This window comes from Pleurodeles waltl, chromosome 5, assembly GCF_031143425.1.
Source record: "Pleurodeles waltl isolate 20211129_DDA chromosome 5, aPleWal1.hap1.20221129, whole genome shotgun sequence".
Taxonomy (NCBI): domain Eukaryota; kingdom Metazoa; phylum Chordata; class Amphibia; order Caudata; family Salamandridae; genus Pleurodeles; species Pleurodeles waltl.
In genome coordinates, this window is record NC_090444.1 from 196,038,083 (window position 1) to 196,063,282 (window position 25,200).

At 45.2% G+C, this 25,200-nt stretch overlaps 1 protein-coding gene across 1 annotated transcript in view; it reads left to right on the forward strand.

Moving 5' to 3' along the window:
* USH2A (usherin) overlaps positions 1-25,200 on the forward strand; it is a 3,586,186-nt gene that overhangs the window by 1,802,402 nt on the left and 1,758,584 nt on the right. The window contains exon 37 of the mRNA XM_069233891.1: positions 21,950-22,108. Within this exon, the coding sequence (XP_069089992.1) occupies positions 21,950-22,108 (159 nt within the window). The remainder of the gene's footprint in view (positions 1-21,949; positions 22,109-25,200) is intronic.

Sequence of the window (25,200 nt, forward strand, 5' to 3'; positions counted from 1 at the left end):
TTCACTCATCATTTCATTTATACTTTATTATTAATAAGTCATGAGATGGTCCTTCATTCAAGATGGTTTTTCTGTGTAAAACTACTTGCAAAATGGATGACCTGTTGGCCAGTGCTGCAGCTCAGTCCCTAGGAGCATTTCAACAAAAATAAAAAAGTACCCCATTCACTTTATTTCATGTTTCCAAACAGCCACTCAGACCCAAGCAAATCATTACCAAAATATAAGCATGGTGAAGTATAAAACTGTCTCAACAGGCTCAATGTATGAAACTAAGAAATCCTGGGATTCCAGAAGGATTGGATTTGTAGACATGCCAGCCGTGGCGGGAGTAAAGGAATAGAAGAGTGCTTGAAGTATCCAGAATGGCACACCATTATCAGTACTCTTTGAGCCTTACAAGCATTCCCAGTTCCTCCAAGATAGGAAATTGGATATACAAGCATTCCCAGTTCCTCCAAGATAGGAAATGGGATATTTGTGACCTTGCGCATTTGTTTCTAGCACTCCCTCAATAACCGCACATACAGTTGCAGGACCAGGACATGTGATCCAACAGAAATTGAAGAGGGCAGACCATCCATGAGAAGATGAGATTAAAAAGCCTACTGGTGGAGGAAAATCGAGAATGTAATTTCCTGCTTACTTTCTGGGGGTATATTCAGACACCAGTTTCACCTCGATTAACCCATGTCTCGTAACGGCAACCGTAGACACTGGCAGAAAAAACAATCTATGGGGATAGAGCCATAAGTCAGGAAAAATACATTAAAGTGATCACATTGATAATGGAGGCAGTAGTCTCCCTTCAGACAAGCCAGAAAAAGTACCTTTTAAGGTTGAAGGACACATTCCTCAATCATCCAGTACTTATGTTGTAGGAAATTAGAGTACTAGTTGAGGGAGTGAAACCTTACTTAAGCAGAAACAACAATTCCTGGTAGGATGAAGTCTTAAGCAAACTCCAAATTAACCTCTGCTTAACCCACTAATAATTTGCCACAAAGCAGTCAGCCTTAACATTGAGACAATGTGTAAAGTAATTATGCAGCACACAAGAAAAATCTTACAACAGTTTAGAAACATGAAGTAAAATGTAATAAAATATGAGACAAAAACAACAAAAATCCAAACTGTAGAAACAGAGGCATACAGTTTTAAAGGCTGACGTGCAATAGTGCAGAGTAAGAGTCATTTTGCAGCAGAGCAGCACATGAGTCCTCCTGAGTCTTCTACAGATCCAGAGGGGTACTGAATAGTCAGGTCTGAGGGTCCAATATTTATACCTGGTGCCAGCTTTGAAGTAGGAGAAAGTTCTGGAGGTTGCCACCCCAGGAGGAATTTGGCATTTCCTGCCTCTCTGCCCTGGCCTTGGCTTGTCTGGGAGCACAAAAGACTAGTGTCCCACCCTTTGTAAGTGTGCTGAGGCTGGGCCTATGTGATGTGCAAGTATGGTAGTTGATCATGCCACAGCCCCCCCCCCCCCCCCCATCAAGTCAGAAATGGCCCATTTTGCCCCCACCTACCCACCCTTTGTCTCACTGTTGGGGAGCAATACACAAAAACCAATTGCCAGCTACGCATAGTCATATAAACCAGAATACAGGCTGCAGGCACCAAATAGTTAGTACAAGAAAATGACAACTTTGTAAAAGTGACTTTTTAAAAATTGTGACTTAAATCGGACTTTACAGTTAAAGAGGACTTTCCATTACAATTCTTTAGACACTAGACATAGCATTCCTACTTGTTCCCAATCGAAAGCTATTGTGTTTTAAATGTAATGAGGTCATTCAGTTTTGCCCTATGGTGGTGCAGTGGTGAAAAAGGGCATGTGAAAGTAAAAAATGTCCAACATTTGAAATACACTGCACCCTGTCCTATAAGCTGCTTAGAGCCTACCTTAGTGGTGACTTATGTGTATTAAAAAAAAAAAGGTCCAGGCCTGGAAAAAGGGTGATTTTGCCAGGTCAGATGACAGTTTAAAACTGCCCACAGGCTGCAGTTGCAGGCCTGAGACATGTTTCAAGGGCTGATTAAGTAGGTGGCACAATCTGTGCTGCAGGACAACTAGTAGCATTTATTTTACAGGCCCTAGATACAGGTAGTGTCACTTTACTGGGGACTTAAAAGTAAATTACATGTGCCAATTGGGTGGAAGCCAATGTTACTAGGTTCAAAGGAGAGAGTGCAAACACCACTGGTCAGTAGTGGTAAAGTGTGCAGAGTCCTAAAGCCAGCAAAAAGTAAGGCAGCCTAACAGGAGGATGGAAGACAAAAGGTTGGGGGAAACCACTCCATGGATGTCAGGTCCAACATACGTGTATATCCAAATAAAAACGTAACTCCTGGATAAATCAGTATCCATAAGCATTATCCATAGATACAAATTATGGAATCCAAACCCTGTCAAGGTTTTTACCCCAAAACATTTCATAACTGTTCAGCAACCTCTGGAAGGCAATTGTTTTTTCTCTGAAGCACAGTCTGAAGGACACTGCTATTAAACATAACTTGTCAATAACAACTTCTCCAGGACCGCCTCCGTAGTACCACATTCAAATAAAATGAGGGTACAGGGGAATCTTCTGTATGTCTGAACCGGTCTCATTACTCGGTGTAGCCATCTGAACTGTAATCAGACATGCATTCCGGGGGTTTGGGAAGATGGATACTCTGCCTCTGTTATTATCAGTCTCACATGTGGTAATCCAAAGTTAGGAGTCACATAGGGATTGCCATCATCTGCTCTGTCTTCCTCAGCAACCCACAAACACAGATTCTCCTTTCCTTGTGATCCACACACTAAGCTGTTTTTTTATCATTTGGAGCTCGCCAAGATTTTAGATGTTTTGTTAACCTCTGGCCAGTAACAGTGAAATTTTAAGCCAGTAAATTACCTAAATCATGATTTAGTAAATCCGCATTTGGGATTCACTACCATAAATCCCACTTTTGTGGTCACAAATTATATTTGTAATCAAATATGGTTTCACAAATCAAACTCACTGAGAAGCAACGAGTGACTGTGTGCAAAGGGAATGGGGCATGTGCACAAATAATGCTTTATTGGGCAGGTACTTAGTAGAACCACCTGAAGGTGCTATAGTTGTCTCAAGTCATATTGAAAATATTGTCCTGCGGTTCTACCACCTATGCAGCCAAAGATAGATCTAATTAACGTATGATTTTAGTCGATTAAGGGTGTAAACTGTGGAGTGAGAGGTCCCATAGCCTTTCCACATCTGTGTTGATCCCTCCCCCAATTCTTACCACTTAATGTAGGACAAGACCACAAATGTTGAGCTGCTTATCATATATCATATGTAATATGCTTGTGAGCCAGTAGTGTCAGATATACTTTTAAAAAATTAGAGGCTTGAACTCCATAAGTTGTTTACATTGTTTACAGTGCTTTTGAAATCTCATTACTTATATACTAGCTTTGTTGCTTTCAATATTTATTTTATATTGTTGGCTTGCAACTCATTTTTGGGGAACAAGATCTATTTGTTCCTAATCTGCCTTTGATTCATAGCCAGTAGGAGGAAGGCAGAAAAGGTGAATAAAATAGGTAAACTGTGACAAACTGAGAAAAAAGGGAAGAAAGGGAACCTGCAAGAATGAGTAGTGCAAGGAGAGGGAAGGAGAAGGCATGAGGTAAATTCAAAACTAGTGAGCCTTGGTACTTGGCCACACTGGCATTCGGCGGCACTGATGCTGGGATCTTAAGATTAGTTTATTTTTATGTTTACATGTTAGGCCCTATATGTATTTCAATTAAAAAAGGAGACTAGGTCAAATATATACCTTGAGATGTGTTCATTGGTTGATCCCAGTGGGTTTGGCTTCAATGAATTTCGAATTGATAAGGAAGCTCAGTCATATGACATTCTGTAATTATTGAGCAATAAGTATTTCCTGTAGACTCAGAAATTAAAAATACATTATTAGCATAGCTTTAACTAGCTGCCATGTTTTCTTATCCACAAACCAACAGTTTTGGTTACATAGTATGTCCATGGACATCAATTCATCAAAATGCCAGGGTTTGCAAAAGTGACATCACATGCCATTTAAACTTTACTTTCATTCACACACACACACATGCTTACCCATTCACATACATTCACTGACACACTGTAAGGAAATGCCTCCTTGGCATGGTTACCCCCTGACTTTTTGCCTTTGCTGATGCCAATTTATGATTTGAAAGTGTGCTGGGACCCTGCTAACCAGGCCCCAGCACCAGTGGTCTTTCCCTAAACTGTACCTTTGTCTCCACAATTGGCACAACCCTGGCACCCAGGTAAATCCCTTGTAACTGGTACCCCTGGTACAAAGGGCCCTGATGCCAGGGAAGGTCTATAAGGGCTGCAGCATGCCTTATGCCACCGTAGGGACCCCTCACTCAGCACATACACACTGCTTGCCAGCTTGTGTGTGCTGGTGTGGAGAAAATGACTAAGTCGACATGGCACTCCCCTCAGAGTGCCATGCCAACCCCACACCGCCTGTGGCATAGGTAAGTCACCCCCCTAGCAGGCCTTACAGCCCTAAGGCAGGGTGCACTATACCACAGGTGAGGGCATAAGTGCATGAGCACTATGCTCCTACGGTATCTAAGCAAAACCTAAGATATTGTAAGTGCAGGGTAGCCATAAGGGTATATGGTCTGGGAGTCTGTCAAACACGAACTCCACAGCACCATAATGGCTACACTGAAAACTGGGAAGTTTGGTATCAAACTTCTCAGCACAATAAATGCACACTGATGCCAGTGTGCACTTTATTGTAAAATACACCCAGAGGGCATCTTAGAGATGCCCCCTGAAAACATACCCGACTTCCAGTGTGGGCTGACTAGTTTTTGCCAGCCTGCCACACACCAGACATGTTGCTGGCCACATGGGGAGAGTGCCTTTGTCACTCTGTGGCCAGGGACAAAGCCTGTACTGGGTGGAGGTGCTTCTCACCTACCCCTGCAGGAACTGTAACACCTGGTGGTGACCCTCAAAGGCTCACCCCCTTTGTTACAGCGTCACAGGGCATCCCAGCTAGTGGAGATGCCCTCCCCTCTGGCCACTTCCCCCACTTTTGGTGGCAAAGCTGAGGAGATTATGAGGAAAACAAGGAGGAGTCACTCCCCAGTCAGGAAAGCCCCTAAGGTGTCCTGAGCTGAGGTGATTCTTACTTTTAGAAATCCCCCATCTTGCAGATGGAGGATTCCCCCAATAGGATTAGGGATGTGCCCCCCTCCCCACAGGGAGGAGGCACATAGGAGGTGTAGCCACCCTCAGGGCCAGTAGCCATTGGCTACTGCCCTCCCAGACCTAAACACACCCCTACATTCAGTATTTAGGGGCTCCCAGAACCAAGGAAGATAGATTCTTACTTTGAAATAGTACATACAGAGCCAACTTCCTACACGCACACTCTCTCTTACATAGGCACACTCTCACCCGCAAGCAGGTATACAATATACCTTTGAAAGCATGTTTTTCTTACCTCAGCTGCCTGATAGGGTCACATTCCAGCTGGTTGTACTCCATTTTTTTATTACACTAGTAGTGAACTATATGATGGTATTCAATATTAGTGTAAAAAAAGGACAGCTAACTAAAAACAAGGAAAATGGAACCTCAACTCACGTCCATAAGACTGAGCTGCTCCTATGTTCTTGGCACTGATTCTGCCACCTCTGAGGCCAGGGGTTGCAAAGGCCATGCCAGGGATTGCAAGGGGCAGCCCAGGGGGTCACAGCTACGACCCCTGGCGACCGCCTAAGTGATATTCATGAGTATGTTGTGTCAGATCACTGTTGTACAAAGGCCAGTTGTCAGTGATGTTAATGCACTCAGCAGAGTGTTGTAGTAGACTGGCATCCCTCTAAGATATCTTTGCCACTCATGTTTGTCCTCTCCGGGGGGGATGTCTGTTACAAATACTTGTACTTCTATAGAACATCTGTTGCAGGCATCAATGCTCTTTAGTCGAGTGCAGTTCGTAGATCACTCAGAAAGTGGTCTACAGAGTGTGCTCTTTGAAAGTGGACTGTCCACTGTTGGCTAGCAAGCCCCTGCAGCTGCAGTCTCCCCCGAACTAGACAGATGCAGAAGCATGTCCTGTGGAAACTGCTCCATCTCTGTTCTCCAGCGCTCCATGCTAGTGATGTTTTAGGAGGCCATTGAGGACTGCATTACTCAGAAGGTAGTCCCCAACTGTGCCCACCACGTTGACACAAGAGCCATGGAGATCTGGCCTCACACTGAGTTCAAACAGCAGCTTCCATTGCATGCATCAAGGAAAAGATGAACAGAACAATCTGGAAGCAGCTATGTACATACCCAATTCATCCAAAAGCAGTGCAGGGTTAATGTGCCCACCGCCCACAGTAAGCACTATGGCCCTCATTACAGCTTCGGCGGTCTTTCACAAAGACTGCCGAAGCTGCGGGAGCCAGTATTCTGCCAGTGCTGGTGGTATAACTGGCTCCCTATTATGACTTTTCCGCTGGGCCGGCGGATGGTAACAGTGTTTCTGTCCGCTTGCCCAGTGGAAAAGTCACATCAACACTGCAGCCGGCTCGTAATAGAGCCGGCGAAAATGTTGATGTGCAGCAGGTGCAGTAGCACTGCACATTTTACTGCCCGAAATTCGGGCAGTGAAATGCGCGATGGGGCTGTGCCTGGAGGCCCCTGCACCGCCCATGCCAAGTGCATGGGCAGTGCAGAGGCCCCCAGGGGCACCTCGAGTCCCCCTTACCACCAGCCTTTCCATGGCGATTTTTACCGCCGTGGACAGGCTGGCAGTTGGGGATTATGACCACCAGGCAGAAGCCTGGCGGTATGTTGGAGGGGCCAAGGGTATGGCCGTGGCTGTTGCGCCACGGTCATAATAGCTGGCGGAACACCACCAGCCTGTTGGCGGTGTTACCGCCAGCTTACCGCCAGCCGCCAGGGTCGTAATGAGGCCCTATATCTTTTTATGCAATCGGCCGAATATTTATAAAGACATTTTTACTGTAAGTTGATTTTAGGTCTGCAGCAGATTTCTGCATTTTGTGGAAATATGATTTTGTCATATTACAGGATAAAGCAATGTGAATTTAAACGATCCCTACTATTACTCCTCAAACAGCGCTCTCTGAATATAACTTTTGAAACTTCACCATTACGTTCTACCCACATAGGTTGTATGTAGGTCTTCTTTTCAAAGCCACACAAAAAAGTTTGCACTTGTCATGATAGTCTTCCGATCGTTGGTTTGTAGGAAGGAGTTGTTAGTGCCTTGCCTCACTGGTGAATGATTTCTGTCTCAGTTACATTGAGAACCCAACAGAGAAAGCGTTGCAGCTATGAATACTCCTGAACAGGCCTGAGATGTCCCAGATGTGAACTGATGTTACAGCACCAGCTATTTCGGTTGCTGTTCTTTTATTTAATGTGATTTATTGATTGACAAAAACTAAGAAATTGATACCTCAGGAACCTCAGTCTTCCTGCATGATAAAGCGGATGGCGGAAGGCACCTGTCATTTGATCTCAGAGAAAGACAAGTTGTCATAAGTGTCATTGTTTTTTAAATAAAAGAATTGTAAAAATTATGTTAGTTTAAAACAGTACACCAGTGTAGGTTCACAGTCTTTGGGTAACTCCGATTCATATTCTACTTGTTTGTTGGGAAGTGGTGCAATAATTAAATGTTAAATAGTTTTAAAACAATACTGTGGATTCTCTACTCGTAGCAATATGACTACTATTAGCATTATTGCTAATGTTTAAAAAATACAATGTTTTATGTAGCCCTTAACCCCACACGTCTGTATTTGCATGCTTTGTAGAAAACACATTTTTCAAATACTCAATTGCGCCCTATTTACTGACCTCAGAAGGAGGAGAGGCTAATTCAGTTTGCTGGGATTCAAATTTGTGATAGATCAGTGGATTTTGCAGATGCTGGCATTTTCAAAGTTATCACACTGATGGTATTAAATTTCTTTTTGCAGCTATCTTTCGGAAACCTACCTTTTCTGCATGGTCACCTGAGGTTGTTTGCTTTTTATTGAGCTCTGTTTTTGTTATATGTAGAACTTTGTGCACTTTACTCCTGCTGCACAGGGGTAAAGGGCTTGTCTTCTCCTATTCAAACATGGTAAAATTGGTGCCCAGCTGATTGGCACCTTTTAATTTGCTTAGGCTTCTCTAGCATATGGTACCACCTGAAATTTAAATGCTTCTCGTGGACTGCAGGACTGGTTGTGCAACCCACTACAGTAGTACTAGTAGTATCATGTCCAAGGCCTGCCACTGGAGCATGGGTGTGCAGTTTTAAGCCACCATTTCGATCTGGCAAAGTAAACATTTTCCTAGGCCTAAATCTTTCTATTTAATACTTATAAGTCACCCCTAAAGTAGGTCTAACATGCTCCTTAGGAAGGGCATGCATTTTTTATGTTTTACATGCCCTGGCAGTGAAAAACCTCCTAAGTTGTTTTTCTTTATGGCAAAACTGCCTCTCCTATAGATCAGCACCTGCTAAATTGAGTTTAGTAATGCTGTGGATCCCTTTTAGTTTGCTTGGGTACAGGGGTTTAGCTTAGCCTCATCTTGCAGGCCTGTGCCCTTTTTACCTAGATAAACATGCTCTGTTTTACTATTCACCTTTTATTCATTTTAACAGTACTTGCAGGTTCTGCACTTTATAAGAAATGTCTTTCTTATAATCAGTTGCCATTCCATGAAAGCGTCATAATCAATAATGTACGTATTGAATTGTTGTCATGTCCCACTGCTTCACAGAATATGAGCATGTCAGGCAATTTTGTTATGGTATTGACGATCCAGGTTTGCGCACACAATCTAACGCTTAGGTGCATGCCCACATCAGAATGTCTGCACAAACAATAACATAGGTCTTATATAAACACTCTGAGACCAAGGTCATTAGAGGAGTTTCCATCCAGGAGATTCCATCTACACTACACGACCTCAGCCTTTACATCTCTACATCACTTGATTTGGGGACTGGTTGCTGACCTTGTTCCAAGGTAATGGGGCTGGGGTGCTTCTCCTGGACATGGTTTCGGCAGATTAGGTTTATCATACCTTGCTCTCTTTAGGGTAGACCATACACCCTAGGAAGGAGTATGTGTATTCAGGTTTTTTGCAAAATGTTAGGATTGTTCATACTCACATTGCTTATTTTCACAATCCTGATTTTGTCTCTTTCATCATTCTAATCATTGCAGCTCATGTATTTTACAGTAGATTGCAGTCTTTTCAATAAATATATTGAAAACTTATCTGCATCTTCTTTCCCTGTGTGTGTGTGTGTACAAAACTCATTTCTAACAAGAGAAAAGGGTAGAACTTGTTGCACCACAAACCCTTGAGAGGATTTCAGAGTCCATGCGTTAGGCTGCCAGAATTCACTTTTACTGTTTATATTTTTGGGTGAGGTAGGTGCTGCTAGAGAGAAGGAGGGGTATGGGGGGCGGTTGTTGGACTGACAGTTGCCAACTGTTGTTTGAGTGACTCCATCTCCTGCAATCAGAGGTACTACCGCCCCTAATCCAGCAGTCTTGTAGAGATACAAGGGTCCTTATGACAGTAATAGCTAGAATAATTGTTCAAAGACTTATTTTAATAATAATAATTTAAAATCCAACTTAATAGACAAGTTAGGTTTTATATTGACTATTTTTTAAATGATACTTTTAGAAAGTTATTTTCCCGCCTAAAACCAAAAGGCTTTACTGCCAGTGTCCATTCATCACCCCCGTGTCCATTCCTCATCTGACTTCTGATAGCTTCCCTTTTTTGAGATGCGTATTGCTCCCAGACAGTGAAGCAAGGGCCCTGGAATAAGGAAGGGGACGCATCCCTTGACACAGTGCCCTTGGGGGAGGGGCTGTATCTCTTCCTGAGATTGAGGATGTCTACCTTGTCACTGGTATTTGAAACTCTCACCTAGGCCTGCCTTCCCTAACTCTCCCTATTCAAGATGGCATCAAACCCAGAGGGGGTCGCGGAACTGACCAGAACTGGTTTAGCAGGTGGACTAAGGCTTTCCCTCAACCCACAGATTTACAATGGGCATAAAAGTAGACATCACAAAAACCTCTATTCAGAACACTTGTGGACCTGTGAAGAATAAGAAGAACTGCCATGCTTGCCTGAAACCCAGAACCCTGGATGTGACTCCAAGGGTCAGCTGGATAACCTTTTGGTCGTGCAGCAAACATACAAAAGCTTCCAGATGTCCTTTGCCAGTAACTGCCCAGCTTGACCATACCACCTGGACCGGCCCAGAACCAGGCTGCTGGCTTCTGTTGGAGTGAATCCTAACACCCAAGTGGTGCCCTGCCCTTCAGGTCCTGGGCCTTTGGCTGGTGTTACCTCCTGTCCCTAATCTGCAAGAAGTGGGACTAAGAAACCTTTTACCAACTTTTTGACTGGAGACCCATAGGAGACCGGGACCTCCATTGAAATTGCAGTCATTGGCGTTGTTGGTAAGCCTCAGCTTGCTGGTTTCCTCTGCTGAAGGAGGTCTGACATCCAGAAAAAGATTTTAAGTCTTAACATAGAGGGCTTCAATAGGACTAATGCCGAGAACAAGCCCATCAACTTCGAGGACTTCCTGGGCACAGACTTAGCCTGCTCTGAGCTTTCCTGTCTTTGTCTACAAACTCACTGGCACTCTCTCTTCAGCAAACTACTGTTGTTGAGCTCTTTTTTGGATGCAGCTTGCCATGCCTTTGTCTCATCCATGACCACTTTTTCGCCACAAACGTTTTTAAGTCGGAATGTAAACTTTCCACCTGGGTGAACCTGGTCCCTGTATCAAACCCGTGCTCATTAGCCGTCTGCCTTAACTCTTGGCTTTGATCCTGTCTAGCATCACAGTATTTATGGTATAAGAGGCACATAAACACTTAACATTTGACTCTAAATTAAGCCTGACTGCTTTGTGCCACATCAGAGGCTTAAGCACAGGTTTTATTTAGTGACATTAGTGATTTACCCTCTTAAGGATAGTGATTATGATTTGAGGTGGGTTCTCGACCCCCCCCCCACTTCAATACTCAAATCTCTTGCACTGCCTGTATTACTATAATCTTTAGCAGCACAGATATTTCACACAGTTTCTTGAAGGGAATTAAGCTCTTGAGGGGTTGACAGAATGTTTTTAGGGATGTGTTTTACATTGCCAGTAACTATGAGACATCAGTTGCTTTCATTCCTGAGTTCTGCAGGTCGAATTGTAATCTTGCATTTTTTTTTTTTGTATTTGCCTGGCCACCAGCATAGGTTGTAGCCAACTTGCACAACATTATGATATCAGTCCTACATTTAAAGTGAGCACATGCCCCACTGTAAATGTAGCCAATTAATGCAACTCCAGAATAGTGAATTGCAAAAAAGCATGTGCATACATTTTAGCCAATTCATGAGGTGCAAAACGTTATAAATAAACGGCACTGATTAGGAGTACTAAGGGATTCTATCCAAAGATTCTTCTTGGTTTGAAATTACAGTTACCAAAGGAGCTCTTTGCATGGAATTCCTCCAATTACGAGTTAATCCCCTCAAATGGGGAATAACTGTGTGGGCTCACAAGCTACAAGGTGGAATTCTGCCTGGTATTCCCTATTCCATGGAGTTTGATGCAGACTCTGCTCTGGGCAGATGGAAAATGCCTGCAAAACGTTCATGCATGGGAGTTGTGGATGGAGGGGTTGGAGGAGGGCAGGGACGACTTTGCCATGTCCAGTGCTTTAAATGGGCCGGTACTGTCCGGTACTGAGTACCAGCACTTTTTTATTTTGAGAGGGAGAGTACCGGCACATCTCAAGAAAAACGTAATACTTTTAATTGGAGAGTACCGGCACTTCTCAGAAACAAGCAGGTACTCTAGTACAGAGTACCTGCACTTTAAATTTTCCATTTCAAGCACTGGCCATGTCTGTGGGAAGCAATATACGCTGCCTCATTCCTTGCCTGAAGGTTGGTTGGGGACAAGAAAGGTATCCGGACTGCAATGCAAGCCTTTCTCAAAGTTATTTAACTGACCCGAATTCCCAGTATCCTCACACTTAGTAAATACGAGTGTGAGAATACTAGCCTGTCATAATTGTGCACAGCGGAATTCAAAATTCCACTTGTAGCAACTTTTAATCAGGCCCTGTTAGAAATGGGGTTTCTGGTTGGCTAGGGTATGCACCTCAGCCAGGCAGAACTTACCCACTCTAGTCAGGGCAAGGGAGTTACACGTCCAAGATAACCCCTGCTCACCCCCTTGGTAGCTTGGCACGAGCAGTCAGGCTTAACCCGGAGGCAATGTGTAAAGCGTTTGCACAACACACTCAACACATGTGACGCAATATCCCCACCACAAAGGAAACACAACACCAGATTATATGAAAATATACTGTATTGTACGCAACGTAATTATTAGAGCAACATCACATGACAGTACTATCCTGCTACCTTAGCAGTTGTCAGAACGTTACGCATTAGTTACACTGCAAACTAGCAGTAGTCACACATAACACACAGGTTACTCAGTATTCTGCAATGTAAGCAGTAGTCAGGAAACACGTTATCACATTAGAACACTTGTCATAAGAATATCATAAAACGCCCATAGTGGGAACGTTAAAAAATCTATGGCAAGTTAGGGAAACATATTAGCAAGTCATGCCCATAAAAGGAACATGTGCACATATATGTAAAAGCATCATAGAACAGGTAGGCAATATATCACAATTAGCAAAGTCTGTAGAAAGAACTTCAATTATAGTTATATTGGTCCTTTTAGAAGTACCTGTCTTGATGAAGAGGCACTTCCAGTGCCTAAAACGAACAATGGGGCCCCCGGCACTCCTCTGTGCAAAATGGGGGCCTCCCTGAGCATTGGGGACCGAGAGGGGCGGCACGCACCCTCTCCGAATTCCTGACGGGCCCCTTCTGGGACCCGTGATCACTGGGGGCCCCCCGGGCCTCCACCTGCCCTGTCCCTAGGGGGCCCCGGTCAGGGAAATCCTGCGAGTAAGGAGGGGGCGCCAACTCCTGGGGTCTCCCTGGGCCTCCGTCGGCCCTTCCACGAAGGGAGAACCCTTCGCTGCAAAGGCTGGCCCTCGCAGGGGCCCAGAGGGATCCGGGGGCGCGGCGAGTCTCTGATGAGGCTGCTGCCTGCTCACAGGACAACCAAAGCCTTCTGAGGCTTCCCCAGGCGAGGGAGAGGCGTCCTCCTCTCCTCTCGCCTCCCCGACGCTTCTCCGGCCCAAGGCAGGGCCTTCCGGTGCCCCGGGGGAGCTCTAACGAGCGGACCTCGCCCCGGGGGCACCCATAGGAGCGCGTTTGCTCCGTGTTTCCTTGCAGCAAGATTCTCTCCGTGCCCCGGGGGCACTAATCAGCACGTTTCCTTCGCGCTGTGTAAACGCAGCTTCCCCGGGTTGCAGCGGTGATCTTTGGGGCACTTTTAAAGGCAGCGCGCTTAGGAAAGCGCGAGGGCTCGTTTACAAGCCCGGGCTGCAGCGGTGATCTTCTGCAGCAGTTTAGAAGATAGAGCGCTTTTCCCAAGCGCTAAGGCAACGCTGTAGAGATCGGGTCAGGGGCCACAGCACCCTGCCCCTGGGAACAATAAAGCAAGGAAAAGGTACAGGGCTGGTGGGCCCAGCTACAGGCCAGCACAAGGGGTACAGATGGTGGCAGTTCCTCGTAGTGACGAGGCAGGTCACAGGTCAGCACAGCAGCAGCAGTCCAAGGCGGTTTCCTGGTGAGTCCATTCATCAGCATTCTGTGTCCAGTTTCAAGTTCCAAGAATGTTCAAATTGTGGGGAAAATTCCCCTGTACTTATAGTCAGTTCCTACAGTGTTTTACAATGGTAGGGAGAGGAGTTTCCAGCCAGTTACAACTGGTTCTGAGAGTGCCCCCTCTCTCCTTTCAGCACAGGCTCCAAACATCAGTGGGGGGTTAACGACCCTATTGTGTGAGGCCAGGGCACAGCCTTTACAAATGTAGGTGTGCCCCGCCTCTCCCTTCTCTCAGCCCAGGAAGACTATTCAGTATGCTGATGCACCTCTGTGACACCTCCACCCTCCCTGTGTACAGGCTGTCTGAAAAGTATGCACAAAGCCCCAACTGTCACTCTGCCCAGACGTGGATTGGAGTCAAGCTGCAAAACACCAGAGTCATAAGTACAGATAAATGCGCACTCTCTAGAAGTGGCATTTCTGTGATAGTAATAAAAAATACACCCACACCAGTAAGCAGTATTTATTATCACCATCCCAACCATACCAAACACGCCTACGCTACCCCTCATAAATCAGACAATACCCCTTACACATAAGGCAGGGCATTTCTAATGCAATCCAATGAGAAGGCAACACTCACAGCAGTAAGACACCAAGTTATCCTGTTTGTCACTACCAGGACAGGCCATGCAATATGGCACATGTCCTGCCTTTCTACATACATGGCACCCTGCCCACAGGGCTAGCTAGGGCGTACCTTAGGGGTGACTTACATGTAGTAAAAGGGGAGTTCTGGGCCTGGCAAGTAAGTTTAGATGCCAGGTCCCTGTGGCAGAAAACTGCGCACACAGGCCCTGCGCTAGGAGGCCTGAGACAGCTTTGAAAGTCTACTTCAGTGGGTGGCGCAAGCAGTGCTGCAGGCCCACTAGTAGTATTTAATTTACAGGCCCTGGGTGTAGAGATACCACTGTAGAAGGGACTTATAGGTAAATTAAATATGCCAATTAGGTATAAGCCAATCATACCAACTTTAGATGGGAGAGCACCTGCACTTTAGCACTGGTCAGCAGTGAAAAAGTGCTCAGAGTCCTAGAGCCAACAGCGAGAGGTCAGAAAAACCTGGCGGAAGGAGGCAAAAAGACTGGGAATGACCCTGCGTAAGGCAAAAAGTCCAACAGGCCCAAATGAAGCAGCTAGCCATAAGCTATACAAATAAATGTGCGGCCTCTAATGCAATAGTGCACTAGTGACACTCAGCAGCTGACCTCCCTTTACCTGCTCTGCGTCCTCAGACCTCTTGGACAGAAACGATTACCAGCTGGCCTGTGCAATTTGCCCAACCCACATAAAGTATTTCCTAGTCAGGCCCACCAGCATGCTTGTAGTGTTGCACTTGCAGTGCCCCCCTTCCTTACCTGATACTTCATGATACTATCCACCTTGTGCTGTTCCAGAGGCTCACTCCTGGCGGACAACTATCAAGGATTCCTGGAATAGTGAAGACTTTTACACTGCCGTTATCTGCTCTAGGATGTCCAACCCAAGGACATACTGGACCAGCCTGTAATGGTTTTTGAGTTTTGACATGAAGCAACAGCAGATGAGGAAAAAATCTGAAACTTCTGCAGCAGGCAAAATTTAGTCAAGTACAAAAATCATTACTGTATTGAAACATAAAATATCCTCCGCAAAAGCCTCCTCTGATGAATGCTTCACATGCAACCTGTGATGTGCTGTAAAAGAGGATTGAGACCCCCACTATTGCTAGTTAATGTAGCCTTAAAATCCTTACCCACCTCTATCTGACCTTGAGACGAAGCTTTCAAAATGACATGCCTAATTCCCCCTCCCAAAATAGGTAAGGAAGACTCTATCTAGACTCATTTGAATTGGTTGTAAAAGAATCAAGAGCCAAGAAAGGAAAGCAAGTTTGTAAAACAAACCCTAGTGGGACCATAAAGACCAAACAGACTCTGCGCCCAGTCAATGAGTGGGAGAATAGAGTACAGTGGCTATGTCTCACAGTTCACCTCCTCTTTTCTCAAATGATCTATTTACACTGGTTTATGGAAATTCACACTAGATGTTAGAAAGCCATGCTATGTACAGGCTACACTTCTTGGGCAATTCAGCTTATACGGAACAACAGGCATTATTATAAGACTAATAGAGGGGTTCTAATAAAATAAAATGGATGGTGGAGATTACTGTAGTTTTGCTTGTCGTGGTGGAGGTCGTCTTCGGTCAGAATGGATGTCTCACGAGTGCACCTTACTGTGTAAGGAATGTGACATGAAAGCAGGATGTGGAAAGGGTGGTTGTATGATAGAAACATGCATGCCATTACCACACATGTGGTTACTTCGCGGTCATTACGACTGCGACACTACCACGCATTCAATTACAACAACAATTTTTACCATGAAAATGCCTTTACCTTGCATGCCTTTACAACGAAAATTTTATTGTATAAGCATGTTTGGCAAAGGTATATGCGTGGTAAAACTCAAAGTGGTAAGTATATAATATATATATATATATATATCTATATATATATATATATCTATATATATATATATATATATGTATATATATATATATAGATATATATACTTATATATATATCTATATATATATATATTGAAAAAAACAAAGATTGCAGGGACGTTATAGTTAGGTTTTGAATTTACTTGTACCAAACCATAGAAATTCAGCAGTTATAGTTAGTTCTTTCAAGTAACAATAACGCGCTCCCTAAGGTAACTATAACTTGCGCCCTTGCACAACACAGTTTTCTTATCAATAATTTTATTGCAAATGTTACAGTGATAATATCAAAGATACCACACAATATCTCATCAATGATATAATATGCGCAGTAATTAGCTGTGCATGGCGGAGGTGCGAGAATCACTGTTACGCTTTTTGGGGAATATTTTGTGCAGATTCGTCTAATGGTGCCAAAGATATAGGCAAGTCAAAAAACACTTTTTCTATTGAAACATGATCCTAACTATAACTACCTAGTGGTGAGAGCCAATATATATATATATATATATATATATATATATATATATATATATATATATATATATAGATAAAAAAAAAAATGTATATATAGATATATATAAATCTGTCCAAGCTTTATTTTCACAGCACAGACTCCAGCACTTCAAGTTCTGTTGGTTGCAATGATATTTATTAAAATGTCACCATGTTGCCAGTAACGTATTTCTGCCATATATTTTTTTAAACACAAATAATCGGTAAAAATGTATGTTCATATATAGATATTTTTTATATTCATATATGTAAATGTATACAGATGGTAGCCTAAACTCAAAAAACACTTCCCACCAAAAATTCCCTACCTACTCTAAACCCTAAAAACCCTCACCACCCCAAAACCCATAACCACCATAAACCCTATGTTGGACCTGGCCCTTTTTACATTCTCCAAACTTTTTGCCTTCTCCTCATATTTTATTAATCATTTTTGCTGATGTTAGGAGTCTGGTCACTTCATCACTGCTGATCAGTGCTAAAGTGCATGTGCTCTCCCTTGCAAACTTGGTATGATTGGCTTATTCCTGATTGGCACATTTAATTTACTTGTACGTTCTTGTACAGTGGTATCCCTATACCCAGAGCCTGTAAATTAAATGCTACTAGCGGGCCTGAAGGGCTGTTTGCACCACCCACAGAAGTAGCCCTTCAAACCTGTCTCCGGCCTGCTAGTGCAGGGCCTGCATGTGCAGTTTACTGACAGAGGGTCCTGGCATCTAAATTTACTTGTCAGGCCGAGAACTCACCTTTTAGTACAAATAAGTCACCCCTAAGGTAGGCCTTAGCTAACCCAATTGGCAGGGTGCTATGTATGTAAAAGGCAGGACGTGTGCCTAGTTGTGTGGCCTGTCCTGGTAGTGACAAACAGCCTATTTGGTTTCTCACTGCTGTGGGTGCTGCCTTTCCCATAGGATTGTATTGGAAATGCCCTACTTTATGTCTAGGGGGGATTGTCTGATCTATGAAGGGTAGCATTGACATGTTTGGTATGGTTGTAATGGTAGTGGGAAATGCTGCTTACTGGTTTAGGTGGACTTTTTATTACCATTATAGAAATGCCACTTCTAGAAAGTTTGCATTTCTCTGTGCTTATAATTCTGGTGTTTTGCAGCGTGACTCCAATCCACGTCTGGGGCAGAGTGACAGCTGGGCTTTGTGCATACTTTTCAGACAGCCCATACACAGGGAGGGTGGAGGTGTCACAAAGGTGCATCTGCATATTGAATGGTCTTCCTTGGCTGAGAGAAGGAGAGGCGGAGCACACCTGCATTTGTAAAGGTTGTGCCTTGGCCTCACACAAATGGCTCGTTTATCCACCCACTGATGTCTGGAGCCTGTGCTGGAAGAGAGAGGGGACACTCCTAAAACCAGTTAGGACTGGTTGGAACCTCTTCTTCTCCCCCCCCCATTATAACAGTTGTGCAAAATGAGTATAAGTACAGGGGTTTTCCCCATACTTTTAGAGCACTTTTGGAACTGGGACCAAAACTCTGCCAAAGGACTCATCTGGACTGCCCTTCTGTTTGTTGCTCTGCTGCCTGGCTTCTGCTAGGTGACACAAAGAACTTATCAGGATTGCCTTTCTGCTTGTTGCCCTGCTGACCAGCTGACCCCGTAGGCTTGGGCTGGATTGGCATTGCTGGACTGATTGAAGAGATCGCCCCTGCCTTCCTGTGGGGTGCTGGTCTACCTGTTTGCTGCTGCCTGTCTTTGTGCCCCCCTGAGTGCCTCCAGAGAGCCCAGCATGTGAGGAGTGCTGCTTTTCTGCTCCCTGGGATCTCCCAGTAGCAGCGCATGATGAACGCTTTATTCCCTGCTAGAAGAATGCTCTATAGTGGTGAAGGAAAGTGCCTTGAGAGCTACCCTGCGACCCAAGCAGGCTGCTATGATTGAGTGCATCGGTAACGTGCTTGGTGATGTTCAGGGGCACAGGAAAGCAAAGCCTGGAGCAACTGCGTTCCTTGTGGTACCCTCGGGGAGAGACACATTGAGAGGAGTGTCCCCGGGGTACAGGCAGGCACCTCCTTTGGTGCCTTCACCGCTGCGGCCCGGGAGGGCTGAAGGACGAAGGCTCGCGCACCAGGTCAGGTGCAGTTGCGTTGTCTAAAGTGGAGGGAAACTTCAACGGAAGTCCCTCACTCCCCCCCTGGGTCTCCTTCCTATTCTGGTGATTCGCGGGTGGGTTGGCAACCTCGACGGAAGTAACCCGTCCCCGCTGGGCACCTCATTGCTTGGAGATTCGCAGGCAGGGTGGAAACCTCATTGGAGGTCTCCCGTTATTGCTGGATCCCCCTTCCTCTCCCACTGCATTTTTATTGTCACATAAGTTGCCGGGGTGGCGACCCTCAACAGAGGTCCCTGGCCCTGCAAGTATTATGTGAGTAAGTACAGGATCTCTGGACTCGGGACACGAATATCCCCCCATTTTTGCCCCCTCATTCCTTGGTGTGGCACCTGGGGTGAGCCGGCCTCACTCACCGGTTCTGGTGAGAGAAAAATACAGTGGTAGTTACATGCCTTTTAGTGCTTTTCTTATGACACTGACTTGGCTTATGATTGTATACTTATTGCGCCATGTGCATTCTTGGGGAGCTGTCAAGTTATACTCATCCATAATAATGTTTTGGCAGTTATTATCATATGTTTTTCCCTGATATGTGCATGTTTGTAACAATGACAACCTGCCTACTACTCATGTTGCAGGACAACCAGTAACCGTTGAGGTTTTTTTATGACTAATGTGGTTGTTTGCAGAGTAATAGAACCTGAGGAATGTTCTGACAACTGCTTATGTAGCAGGGTATTACCAATACCTGTTGTGTGTTGTCTAATTATGTTTTGTGCAATACAGTTTATTTTTACATAGCTTGGTGTTGTGTTTTCCTCGTGGTGTATTTATTGTGTCACGTGTGTGTTGTGCAATCGCTTTACACATTGCCTCCGATTTAGGCCTGACTGCTCGTACCAAGCTACCAAGAGGGTGATGAGGGGTTATCCTGGGTGTGTGACCCCCTTGCCCTGACTAGAGTGGGTGGGTTCTACCTGGCTTAGGTGCATACACTAGCCAACCAGAAACCCCATTTCTAACACCCTAAAAACCCCTTACCACCTAAAAACCCATATCCACCCTAAACCCTAAAAATACCCTACCACCAAAAAACCCACACCCACCCTAAACATACCATTACCACCCAAAAGCCAATACCCACCCTAAACCCTAAAAAAATTCCCTCCCAAAATCTCATACTTACCCTAAAACCTAAAAATTCCCATACCACCCAAAACCCCATACCCACCCTAAACACTAAAAACTACTTACCACCCAAAAACCCATACCCACTCTAAACGCTAAAAATACCCTTACCACCCAAAAACCCATACCCACCCTAAACACTAAAAACTAGTTACCACCCAAAAACCCATACCCACCCAAAAACCTAAAAATATCCTTACCACCCAAAAACCCATACCCACCCAAAAAGCTAAAAATACCCTTGCCACCCAAAAACCCATACCCACCCTAAACACTAAAAAAAACACTTACCACTCAAAAACCCATACCCACTCTAAACCCTAAAAATACCCTTACCACCCAAAAACCCATGCCCACCCTAAACACTAAGAACCACTTACCACCCAAAAACCCATTCCCACCCCAGAACATAAAAATACCCTTACCACCCAAAAAACCATACCCACCCTCAACCCCAAAAATACCCTTACCACCCAAAAACCCATACCCACCCTAAACACTAAAAACCACTTACCACCCAGAAACCCATACCCATTCTAAAACCTAAAAGTATGCTTACCACCCAAAAACCCATACCCATTCTAAAACCATAAAATACTCTTTCCACCCAAAAACCCATACTCACTCTCAAACCTAAAAATACCCTTACCACGCAAAAACCAATACCCACCTTAAACCATAAAAATAACATTTTCAAGGTGTATGTGTGTATATATCTATATATATATCTATATATATATATGCTGCACAGCTTCCCACAAGCTCCAAGCCCCTAAGATGTGGCATGTAAACGGGTGTCAGAAAAACCCCAAAAATCTCCGAAATGCACTTTGAGGATATTGCTGATGAGCGCAATTTTTTCACAAACTGCTGGAGACAGATATATATGTGTGTGTATATATATATATATATATATATATATATATATATATATATATATACACACACTTAATACTTACCTGCAAAACCTTTAGAACGAATATGCCTTTACCGTTCATGGCTTTACAACTAAATTTGTTGTAATGGCATGTGTGTTAAAGGCATATTCATTGTAAAGACATACGTGGTAAGGGCATGCATGGTAATGTCACGTGTGATTAAGCCTGCGTGGTAAAGCCTTGCTGGGTTTAGCCTTGGTTATAAAGGCTGTTTTCTGGAAAAGATGTGTCCCTATAAAGCATTCTTTGACAAATTTTGCAGTGTAGACAAAGGCCTTGTCAGCAGGAGGTGGTGATTGTGGTGGTTGCAGTGGTGGTCATCCACTAAATAGGTCTAAATAGTTGTCTCCTGAGTGCACCTCATGGTATAAATAATGTAACAGAAAGCAACCTGTGGAGACTATTTGCCTCTGAATGGCATTTTTCAGCGAATAAGTTGTCCAGGTGAAGGCCTTGTCTGCAACAGGTGGATGAACGTATCACTGCATATGTACGCCAAGTGATTCTAAGCTTCTTTACTAATGTAGATAAGTCTTTTCTCATAGTATTGAGATTCATATGACAGTTAGGTACATACATTTGTAAAAGTACTCATAAACTGCAACATTAGCAAAATGCTTTTTCATAAATGTTATTTTTTGTCTCTTCAAGGTGCACTCATTGTTGAAAACAGTCTGCAGAACACTGGCACTGGATTACTCAGGTTGTTCAGGAGGAAGCAAATTTTCAGTGTTTCTTATATTAGAATACCTCAAACATGAGTATATTTTTTATGTCGTCAGGCATTATGTTCAGATGTTCAGAACCTTTGAAACAGGAGCATGTAAAGCGAAGCTGATGACAATGCATTTGCTTTTTTAATTTTTCATTATCATGGCAATGGTGAACTTTGCTGATGTCTTTTTTAATGTTTGTGAATTTTCAGCAAGAGGCTCGAACTTTAGAGGCTGCACCAGAGGGACAAGTGGCCATTTTCGTAGACATTGTGGATTCAAGGACAATTCAAGTAAAATGGCAAGCCCCTGACAAACCAAATGGTCTTCTAACATATGCAGTATACCTGACGGGACTTTTCTACATAGACGAAGGTAAATATTGAATAACATAATGTTACAGCCCATAACATGGTTGGCCTCAGCCCGGGCTGCTCTCTCAGACATTGGTGATTCCTGCCTCTCTCTGCTACTGTCACTTCCCCACACTCACAAATTCACTTCTCCCACCCAGCCCTATCTCATCCCTCTTTCCCATGTTGCTGTTTATCCACTACTGTACAGTGCTCCACTGCTTCCTAGCTGGATTCATGGTTTATACAACAGATACATATGGGATAAGGTACTCCCTGCCATACATTATAAAGCTATTGCAAGTCACTGAGGAGTTTCATGACCACTTAGAATACCACATCAATATTGAATTGTAATTACATTAGTACAATGATTATTTAAATAGCAGTCTTTATTTAATAACACGCCCCTTGTTTGGTTGCATATATATATTTATTTACTAGCTCCCTCCCTACTTGCATTCGATCTTACTGAAGTAGAAAAATATTCCACAGATGCAGCCAGCTGTCTGCAAATGCATCAGTTATGAATACGTTTAAAAAAAAAAAAGTAAATCTAGTAAAAAAGAGATGACACCAGTGTGTGCAGAGGGGTGTTAGTTAAAGCCAATGCTTCCGGGATTGCAGACGGCTTGTATTATGATATGACTCTAAGTCACATAATTTCAGGCGGGTGGTTCCTCTTAAAGCACATTGTGAAATGGTGATAATTGATCCACTGTAAGGCTTGAATCCAGCGTGTTCCCATCCCATGACCATATGTTACTGTACAGACTGGAAGCTGCCCCGTTATTCCTTAACTCAGGTCATCGCTGTCTGGTGCATGAACTATCTGATAGAGACTTCTAGTTGCAGATTACTAACCTTAGAATTTTTCCTCAGGCGTCAGACTGGATCCGGAGATTTTTCTTCGAGCAATACCCTTGCGTGTCAGTAGGTGGCGTTGGTCGACTGCGCAGGTGTCGTAGGCATCGTGGTCACCGTGATGACGTCGGGAGTAGCACATAGATGCTGCCCTCGCGCAGTGACGTCAGTGCTTTTCTTTCCGCGCCACACGCTGATCTGGAGATAGCTACCCTGGCTATTTTTTGGGTGAATTTGACTGTTTTGTTGAGGTTTTTTGCGTACGACTTTCGGTGCGTCGAGATGTCCCCGAAGACCGGGATCAAGCCTTGTGAGGAATGCCATCGGACGATGTCGGTGACAGATCCTCATCGTGTTTGTCTGTGGTGCCTCGAGTGCGACCATGACCCAAAGTCGTGCTCCGAGTGTCGGGCCATTCATCCAAAAGCTTTGAGGGAGCGGTCCCTAAAGCTAATGGCGGCCCGATCTTCGACTCCGCGTAGGTCCCGGTCTCGCTCGAGAGGAAGGTCTCAAGATCAGTCGCGGAGCCATCACCACTCGTCTTCTTCTAAGTCCTCGGGTCAAGGTAAGAAGAAGAAGAAGTCGAAGAAGTCCCATCGCTCTCCGACTTCACCCCGTCACTCGGCCGAAGCGACGCGGGACAAGTGTCCTTGCACTAGGCCTCTGTCCTCAGAGCCTGCGTTTGGGTCGACTCCGCGCTTCCCCGAGTTTTCCAGAGCAACCCCCACCCAACTTAACGAGTTTTACGAGGCCATGCACTTCATCTTTGGACGGGCCTACCCCGATACGGCTCCTTTGGGCCCAAGGGGTTCGGCTGAGGGGTCTTCGGGTTCCGTGCCAGCGGCTTCAGCCCTGGCCACCGAGGTCGCCTACGGATCCATGCACGGATCGGCACCGACGCTGGTCGTACCTTAGAGACCTTCCCCGGCGCCTGGTCGATTGTCAACGCTCCTGACGTCAGTAGTGGCCACTATCGACGTCGACCCAATTCTTATCCCCGACGACTCGGAGTCGGCGCGGCGTCGGCCGATGCTGCCATCTGCTTCGGTGGGCCCTATTCGCTCGAGGTCGGATTCGGACCCTTTTTCCAATGGTTACGAATACAGGGAGGAATTGGAGGGCTCCCTGGACCATATGAATACCAGGATGACCCTGCTATGGACTGGGCACAGGATTTGGGCAAAGCCAGTGGTCTGGATACTTCTCCTGACGTTGGCATGCTGTCTCCTTCTACCGTGGCTACAGCGGCGGGAGCTACTTACAGTATGGTGGTCAGTAGGGCAGCTGAGGTCCTTGGCCTTGAGCTACCTACTGTGGAAATCAGGTCTATCCTCCTGACAGAGGTGATTCAGCCTGGGGCTTCTACTTCGGAACCCCTTCTCCCATTCAATGAGGCCCTCACTGATGTCCTTTTGGGTACATGGTCCAAACCCAACACAGGGGCTCCTGTGAACAGGACTATCGCTCGCCTCCATCGGCCCGCGCCAAACGACCCACAATTCCTGTCCCAACACCCTGCGCCTGAAAGTCTTGTAATCCAGGCTTCCTCTTCTTCTGGCACGTTCCCTTCCGCACCCCCGGATAGGAAATTCAAAAGGCTGGAACAATTTGGCAAGAAGTTGTTTTCTTCCTCGAGCCTCGCACTGCAATGGGAGAGATGCGGCAAAATTCACTATCCGTTGTGGGCTGGATACGACCAACTCTCTGGGCAGATCGGTTGCGATGACGGTGGCCTTACGGCACCACACCTGGTTAGGCACTTCTGGCTTCTCGGGGGATGTCCAACAGTCACTCATGAACATGCCCTTTGATGGCACCCGTCTCTTCGGAGACAAAGCGGACTCGGCCTTGGAGAGATTCAAGGACTCCCGGGCTACGGCTCGGTCCCTTGGTCTTTCCTCCGCCACACGCCCACCACAGTCCACTTTTTGTCCCTTTCGTGGACACGGAAGGGGCGCCCTGTCGCATCCTCTACCCAGCCACCGTGCCACGCACGCTGGACAGCCTATGCGTGGCCAAGGACGCGGAATCCCACATGGCTGTGGGACAGGGACCCAGAGGTCTGTCCAGTCCACCTCTGCCCCCGCTGCAGCCTCCAAACCCTCCTAGTCTGTCCCCTCACTCCCACCCAGTTGGTGACAGGATCTGCCATCACCTGCCCCACTGGGAACATATCACCACGGACTGGTGGGTTTTGCAGATCAGTCGGAAGGGCTACTCCCTCCCTTTCGAATCTGCACCACCACACAT